Source organism: Lolium rigidum, chromosome 4 (genome assembly GCF_022539505.1).
Source record: "Lolium rigidum isolate FL_2022 chromosome 4, APGP_CSIRO_Lrig_0.1, whole genome shotgun sequence".
Lineage (NCBI taxonomy): Eukaryota > Viridiplantae > Streptophyta > Magnoliopsida > Poales > Poaceae > Lolium > Lolium rigidum.
This window is the reverse complement of record NC_061511.1, coordinates 154724887-154733626: the sequence shown is the minus strand read 5'-3', so window position 1 is coordinate 154733626 and position 8740 is coordinate 154724887. Positions and strand designations below refer to the sequence as shown.

Below are 8740 nucleotides of genomic sequence, written 5' to 3'. Positions count from 1 at the left end.
TGGAGTTTCGCGATGGCGGCGGCGCCACGGTAACTTTTACGGAGTTTCGTCAATTGGTGTCGAGGTTTTAGGTCACGACGACTTAAATAGGCGAAGAGTCGGAGTCGGAGGGGGCCCGGGCTGCCCGGACCATAGGGGGCGCGCCCCCCTTGGGCCGCGCCACCCTAGGGTGTGGGGCCCCCACGGCACTCCTCCGACTCTCCTTCGGTGTTCGGAGCCTTCCAGGGAAAAATAGGAGGTTTGGCGTTGATTTCGTCCAATTCCGAGAATATTGCTCGAACAGCCTTTCACGGAACCAAAAACAACGAGAAAACAAGAATCGGCACTTCGGCATCTTGTTAATAGGTTAGTTCCAGAAAATGCACGAATATGACATAAAGTGTGCATAAAACATGTAGATAACATCAATAATGTGGCATGGAACACAAGAAATTATCGATACGTTGGAGACGTATCATAGGCAAAGATTCATTTCAGCTAAACAGGAATGCCAAGTCCCCCATACACCTTCTTCTAGGTGACTAGGCCCCAATTAGCCAAATGGTATTTGTGATGAAACTCATAATCATCCCATAAGCAATGCACCATTTGGAAGTTAATCAGAGAAGCAACCAATTTAGGGAATTTAATAACACTTGGCAGATATAAAAGGAATACTGGCTAAAACACTTCTAACCAGCTCCAATTTGGCAGCATGGTTGGTCTTGTTTTCTTAGCTTACTATGATGCAAAGGCACTCGTAAGTATTGCATAGGAAACTTCCCCAACTTGCAGCTCAACGTTCGTGCAAACATCATTTTCATCCCCAATATTTATGGGAACCAGATCACATTTATGGAAGTTTATGCGCATACCATGGATTTGTTCAAAGCAGGATACTATCCATTACAAATTGATTGCAGAATTAATATTATTTTCCAAGAAAAGAAGGATGTCATTAGGACACTCCATACTAATGATCCCAGAATTATTCATAGTTTGCATTAACCTAGCAATATGCAGGAGCTTTCGTCGACATTTTATTAAACACATCCGCTATAAAGTTAAATAAGATGGGAGAGATGGGGTAACCCTGTCTGGTTAGGAAAAATCACTATTTTCATCATTTAACCTACCCCCCATAGAACTATTTTGTAATAAGCCCTTCTTTTCCATCATTTGAAGCAGGAACTCTCTATCCACCCTATCATATGCTTTATCATAATCCAGTTTAAAGATGAAACCAGATTATCCATTTTACACAACATCATGAATAATTTCATGAGCACAAACAACACTTCTCAAAATGTATCTACCTTTAATAAAGATTGTATGGTTTGGTGAAATAAGCTTTTCATTCACTACACTCAGTCTATTTGTAGCACACTTGAAAAAGATTTTAAAGCTACAACTAGTCACTGCAATAGGCTTGAACTTATGTATAATTACAACATCAACCTCTTTTGGGATTAGAGTCATAATGAAAAAATTGAGACTAAATAGGTCTAATTCCCTTTTATTCCAATCATTTACCAGCAGCACGTGAGACCAACCAAACTATCAAATAGGCATTTGCTGATCTAGTATCTAGATAATGGGTGCGCAAAGTTCATTAAACTGACAATTTAACTCAAGTTTTTCATGAAAATGTTTACGCATACTACGCATACTGGGTGTATATAAGATTTTTGTCAAAATAATGGGTGTATATTTATACACCCATGTCCTCATTTGGCTCCGTCTATGCCAATAGGACAAGAAGCTCGCCTTTGGTCAAGATGTGTGTTCGTAGACGACATAGGAGGAACGGAGGCGACAAAACAATTGATGGACACAACGCTGGAGCCGGGGAAGAAGTGGACGACGATGATTCATTGCACCCCGCATCGATTCCTTCGCTAGGAGAAGGCGAACGAAAATGCATAACTTGTGACGTGGTCGAAGGAGCTTAGGGAGGTATGGAACGGTGGTGCAAGGTGGCGTACATTCCGGTGAGGTATGGAACAGAGTACTACACAATATTATGATTTATTATGTTTTCAATTCGTTTCCTTGTTGCTAGTTATAGGTAATTAGCCCACCTATAAAGCTCAGTAATTGTCTTTTTCTATGGGTTTGATTGGAAGAAAAACTAGACGGATTGAAAATTAGTCAAGTGGCAAATAGACGCGATGCATTTCTTGAGCTGTTTTCTGCAGGTTTAATCCAACAGTAGAAAATGCTACAATACTCCTGAGATTTAGGACGATTTGCACAAAAATATCCCTTTGTGAAAAAAAACACGAAATGACCCTCCGAAAACTATTTCACGCCTCTAACTCTTTTGTGTGGCGCCCTGCGAAGAGCGCCACACCTGTCGATGTAGGGTCCGTGGAAACGGCGCCACACATTATCGACTGGCAAGCTCCATGCGCCACGTATGACAGGATGTGTGACGCTTTTGCGAAGGGCGCCACACAAACGGGTTAAAAGCGTGAAATAGTTTGACGGTAAGATCATTTCGTGCTATTCTTTAAAAAGGTTTACTTGCTGTGTACATCGCCGAGATTTAGTTCAACTCCACTGTATCGATGCTAATGTGCTACTGTGCCTATGAACCTACCCATCTTCCTCGACGACCCGAGACGCCTCCGCCGCCTCCTCACATCTTGCCCTGCGCTCCGGACCCTCACCCGCATCCACGCCCTCCTCCTCGTCTCCTCCCCCCACCACCTCCTCTCCCCTAGCCTCGCCACCGCGTACACCCGCGCCGGCGACCTCGCCGCCGCCGAGTCCACGCTCGCCGGCGCACCCACCTCCCCCTCCTCCATCGCCGCCTGGAACGCCCTCCTCGCCGCGCATTCCCGCGGGGGGTCCCCGGACGCGGCGCTCCGCGTCTTCCGCGCTCTCCCGCCCGCCGTGCGCCCCGACAGCACCACCTTCACGCTCGCGCTCTCCGCCTGCGCGCGCCTCGGCGACCTCGCCGCCGGGGAGGCCGTCAGGGCCCTCGCGTCCCAGTCCGGGTACAGAAACGACGTCTTCGTCTGCTCGTCGCTGCTCAACCTCTACGCGAAATGGGGCGCCATGGGCGACGCCGTCAAGGTGTTCGACCGAATGCCGAGGAGGGACCGCGTCACCTGGAGCACCATGGTCACCGGGTTCGCCAACGCCGGGCAGCCGGAGGAGGCGGTCGAGATGTACAGGAGGATGAGGGACGGCGGTGTGAATGGAGACGAGGTTGTCATGGTCGGGGTTATAAAGGCGTGCGCGGCGACCGGGGATGTCCGCATGGGGGCCTCGGCTCATGGGTACCTGCTACGGCATGGTATGCGGATGGACGTCGTCATCTCAACAAGCCTCGTGGACATGTACGCGGAGAATGGGCTGTTTGATCAGGCGCGCCGGCTGTTCAAGCTTACCACGTGCAGGAACAACGTGTCGTGGAACGTGTTGATCTCGCAGTTTGCGCAGAACGGGCGTGCTGACGAGGCGCTTGGTTTGATCAGAGAGATGCAGGCCTCTGGTCTCCAGCCTAATTCAGGGGCGCTTGTTAGCGCTCTGCTAGCTAGCTCCGATCTTGGATTCTTGAAGCTAGGGAAGTCAATACATGGTTTCATCTTGAGGAGGCTCGAGCTCGACTGTATGGCGGGTACAGCAGTCATCGACATGTACTCGAAATGTGGCTCCCTGGCAAGCGCGCAAATGCTTTTCAACAGGGTTGGCTCGAGAGACTTGATTTTGTGGAATGTGATGATTGCGTGCTGCGGTGCTCATGGACGAGGCCGCGATGCCCTGTCTCTGTTCCAGGAAATGAAGAAAACCGAGGTGAGACCTGATCATGCCACGTTTGCTTCTCTTTTGTCGGCTCTCAGCCACTCCGGTCTCGTCGAGGAAGGCAAGTTCTGGTTCGATTGCATGGTTCATGAGCATGGAATCGACCCTGCGGAGAAGCACCTGGTGTGTATAGTGGATCTTTTAGCCCGTTCTGGCCTTGTTGAAGAGGCCAACGACCTGCTGGCATCGATGTGCACTGAACCAACCATCGCAATTTTGGTCGCTCTACTTTCGGGCTGTCTGAATAACAAGAAGCTGGAGCTTGGAGAGAGCACGGCAGAAAAGATCCTTGAACTGCAACCTGACGATGTTGGCGTCCTTGCCTTGGTCTCAAATCTGTATGCCGCTGCCAAGAACTGGGAGAAGGTCAGGGAAGTGCGCAAGCTAATGAAGGACCATGGCAGCAAGAAGGTGCCTGGGTGCAGCTCGATAGAGTTCCACGGGGCGGTGCATACGTTCGTCATGGAAGATCAGAGCCATCCTCAGTACAAAGAGATTCTACAGATGGTCTCGAAGCTCGACTCCGAGATGAGGAAGATGGGCTACGTCCCCAAGACAGAGTTTGTGTACCATGACCTCGAGGAAGGCGTCAAGGAGCAGCTCCTCAGCCGCCACAGCGAGAGGCTGGCGATCGCCTTTGGACTGCTGAACACAACCCCAGGAACGAGGCTCGTCGTCATAAAGAACCTCAGGGTCTGTGGCGACTGTCACGACGCCATCAAGTACATCTCGAAGATTGCTGACAGAGAGATCGTGGTGAGAGACGCGAAACGCTTCCACCATTTCAAAGACGGAGCATGCTCCTGCGGTGATTACTGGTGAAGGATGTTTGACAAGACAAGCTGTCCTCTGTCCACCTCTCTCCAGCATAGGTGCATAGCACAGCCACAGAGTACCAGTTCCAGATTTCTTGTGCAAACACACTGATTTGAACCCCAACAACCTCATCTGATATGATACTGTAGAAAGGAGTGGCTCTCCTTAGTCTGTTCTTAAGGGGACACTTAACTTTGTTATTTCTTCAATAAGCATGAGGTGGCATCGGAACGTTATCATGGTAGCCACTAGTCACTTGGTGTTTGCTCTATCAGAATGAAACAACACTTGCACTTTAAAGCAGACTGTCACAAAATTGATGTTAGATCATGCTGACCACCATATGTGAACCATATTTGATAGGTCAACCATATTGTTTTGTGAGGGCACTACTTATGATATAACATAACATATTGATGTACGGTTGGAGGAACCACTTGACTATATGTTGTTATTTGATGCATCTCAATATTCATTCAGTTTTTATTTGAATGCCATTACTCTTAACATATGTTCTTCTTTCGTTATATGCAGCATGTAGAAGCTCCAGAGGTTCTTCTCCGGGGCCTCTCTGGTGTCCAAGAAAATGTGTTAGGGTGCATGAGCTCTGTATTGAAAGTAGACCAAACCTAGGTTAGTTTTTATGTTTCTGCTCTTGGGGTCTCATAAGCAACTGTTAGATCTACTGACCTCTTTCAATAATACAGGAGTTCTCCCATCGGAGGTTTGTGTATTGTGTGACTTAGCTCAGCCCACACCATACTGGTAACTGAATCATTGTGTTCAGCTGTAATTCTTCATAATTTGTTATACCCACTGTTCAAAAAATCGGCCGAGATGCCGATTTATCGGCCGATTTATCGTGAATCGGGTGGTAACCGATAAGATTTTAGCATCTCGGCTAATTTATCGCTACACCGATATTTTGGCCGATTTGCAATCCGATGACCGATATTTTGGCCGATTTTCAATGAAATTTCGCTGAAATTCGGTCTGGCAGTCGTTCTTTTTGTTCTATTGTCTTGTAGAACTATACATTAGCTCAAAATTTTCATTTTTATTGATTCAAATTCAAGAAATCAAGGTAATACTTCTGTTCAATGCTTCAATATTATCTATGCATAGCATATTATATAAAATTTAGCGCTAAAAATTACAATTTACAAAAAATTAAGCCGATAAATGGCTGACCGATAAAATCGATTAATCATCCGATAAGCGATTAATCTCCATTTTAAGGCTGACCGATAAGTTAGCGATTCACGATTTCTTGAACATTGGTTATACCAATCTGTAACTGGTAAATTTCATATGTAGGACCATAAGGCATATTGGTGGTTCTATGACAGGTGCTGCTGCAGAGCAAATCTCAATTGTCCTGCGTACCGTTGTGGAAAGCAAAGCCAGCAGCAATGTCTACATGACTACATCTACACTACAGGTTAGAAGTTAGATCATGAGCTTCCGAAGGTGGGCTTCTCGTTTTGATTCTAGCGAGGTCCCAGTTCACCGTGACCGTCACTTCCTCCAACAAGATGCCAAAACTCCACGCGATACGAAGCTGTGCAGGCCACTCCTGGAATACAGCTAGTGGAAATCACAGCTCCCTGCGCTGCCAACAATTACAATGATGTCGTTTCAGCTGTCACTTCGTTCTGTGAATTCTAGCCGTAAGTACCCCTTGGCTTAAAAATTTGCATTTCCCGCCCGCGCTCCATTTGGTCGCCGCTTTCTCCCTCCCGGCCGCCCTTTTTCCCGCGCAGGCCGCGTGATGCACTTGGGCAGAGTTGGGCTCCCACCGAGCGGCCAAAGAGATCGCCGAGCGGTCATCGGCCGAGGCCACACGCCAGCAGGCCGCCCTCCACGGCGTGTTGGAGGTGGAAAAGGCGGCCTGTAGGCAGGCAACCTTTGTCGCTGTGCAGGTTGCGTCAGAGTGGCTTTGAGAGGATGCATCGGCGGTGCGGCAGGCGACGAGTGATGATAAAACTTCATTCTCGATTCTACGAGAATTTTTATGCGGAAGCCGCGGCGATCATTGCCTCTCACGCGGCAGTGCAACAGCAGCCGCTCATGCGATGCGCCGTAGGCGGCCGCTCACGTAGCCGCATAGGTGGACCATGAGGAGGCAAGCAACCCGCGAGACGATGCGCCGCGCCACGAAGCCATGTGTCCGTTGCAGCCAAGGGGTGACGGGGACAAAGGAAGCTCCGGCGGCAAGGCCGGCGGCCCGGCGGCCAGCGATGGCCAAGCCAGCTATGTCGACGCTGGACAAGCCCCTATGTAGCTTAATTTAGTCTAATTAGGTTTATTATGTAAAATGCAAACATGTAGCCACCCCAAAAAAATCAAGTAATGGCTTTTGTTCCATTTAATTTGGGCTAGGTTTGCTCCAAAATGGATGCATCCGTGGGGTGCATTTTGTTTGCAGTTTTTTCTCCAATAAAAGGCGGTTTATATTACTTAAAATATTTAAGTGTTACACCTGATCTCTTCGTAACAAAGATGTACATATTCGCTCAACATCTAAGGTAGGAATACAAAAATAAAAAGACTCGATTCACGAAATTATCATGGTACTGTATCGACTACTATGATGGTCCATTGACGGTTGGGCGCTGTGCCTTGTATTTCGACAGACACAATCTGTCCGTCTGCGGTGCTTGTTGGGCCTAACAGAGAGTATGAACTTTGAAGTATAGAAACGATCAACCTCGGCAAAAAAAGAAAACTATAGAAACGACCTTTGATTAGTTTCTTTCCTGGCCGGAGGCAAGGTAAGCGAGGCAGGGAAGAGGGAACCGGTGTCAAATCTAACTGCCACCGTCCTTTCCCTGATTCAACCGCGCCCGGCTCCGATTCGGCGGAGGTATGTCACGTCGTCACCCATGTGGCGAACTGGCGATGAATTGCAAACCTGGACGGTTTTGGAATCCGACTACCACTATATATATCTACGCCCAATACTCTTATATAATGACTTCATTGGCAGATCGATCTACGGCGACCTGAAAATCAAGGGAATTCTTCAAGCTGACAGGATTGAGAATTTGAGATAGATCAGAAGACCAATTCGGAGGAACAGGTTGGAGGAGAGATGTCTAACAGTAAGAGGCGGAAGGGCGAGGAAGCTGACTACTGCAGCCGCACCGGAAAGAGATTATCGCGGCCAGCGCACAAGCAGAAACATCTGTACTTAGTGCTTGATGATGAGGAGGATTGCTTCCGCTTCACAATCCGCAAGATTGATGCTGAGAACTTGGAAACCAGCAGCGACCTGGAGCTGGAGCCCTGCGTGCTCCGGCTAGCGGCGCCTGGGCCGTGCTACAGCATGGATTTCACGGCCCTGGGCAGCAACATCTTCATCTCGTGCAGCAGATATGGTGAAACCATGGTCTACAACACGGAGACAGAGGGAGTGGCCATTGGTCCTCGCCTCCCGGACTCGATGCTCGTCGGCGTTCACATCTTCGCGGCCACCGCCGACATGCAGCTGTATGCGCTGAAGCATAACTTCCAGACGAAGGAACAGGCCTTCGCGGTGATGTCCACGGCAGGCACCGAGAATTCTCAGTGGATGTCGTCGAGCCCCAGCAGGGCCTGGTCCTGGAAGAGCGTGCCCTCACCCCAGCCGTTCTCCGGCAAGGAGAGGGTCACCTCATATGCCGTGCACCCGGACGGACAGACCATCTTCATGACCGCGGGCAAGAACCGCTTCCGTACCTTCTCCTTTGACACCAAGCGTTGTGAGTGGAAGTGCCATGGCGAGTGGGCGTTGCCTTTTGAAGGCCAGGGCTACTTTGACAGCGAGTTGGATGCGTGGGTGGGGCTTCATGAGGATGGGTATGTCTGTTCTTGCCAAGTCGTGTCCTGCGGCGGCGAAGGTAGTGGCAGCGGCGCAAGCACTGGGCAGCCCGACTGGAAGATGGGCAACGAGAAGCTGTTCCGCATGGACTACCGAAAGAGCATATGCGCCACCCTCACGTACATGGGCAACACCAGGTTCTGCCTCGTGGAGTGTGTTTCGTCTTCGTGCGACGGCCGCGGTACATCCATGCTGCTCCACATCAGTATATTTGGCCTTAAGTACAGCCGCAATGGAGAGCTGCAAACCACCATCCACCGGACCACTAAA

General features: G+C 49.2%; 1 protein-coding gene across 1 annotated transcript; it reads left to right on the top strand.

The window, feature by feature from the left end:
* Positions 1–2571: 2571 nt before the first annotated feature.
* Positions 2572–6030, top strand: LOC124647292 (putative pentatricopeptide repeat-containing protein At3g25060, mitochondrial). The gene is made up of 4 exons (XM_047187254.1): positions 2572–4849; positions 5143–5241; positions 5316–5373; positions 5926–6030. The coding sequence occupies exon 1, from the start codon at positions 2572–2574 to the stop codon at positions 4612–4614; it is 2043 nt and encodes a 680-aa protein (XP_047043210.1). The 3' UTR covers positions 4615–4849; positions 5143–5241; positions 5316–5373; positions 5926–6030.
* Positions 6031–8740: the final 2710 nt, after the last annotated feature.

What these genes read in the sequence shown, in the direction of transcription:
- LOC124647292 (XM_047187254.1), top strand. Translation starts at nt 2,572, where the DNA reads ATGAACCTACCCATCTTCCTCGACGACCCGAGACGCCTCCGCCGCCTC.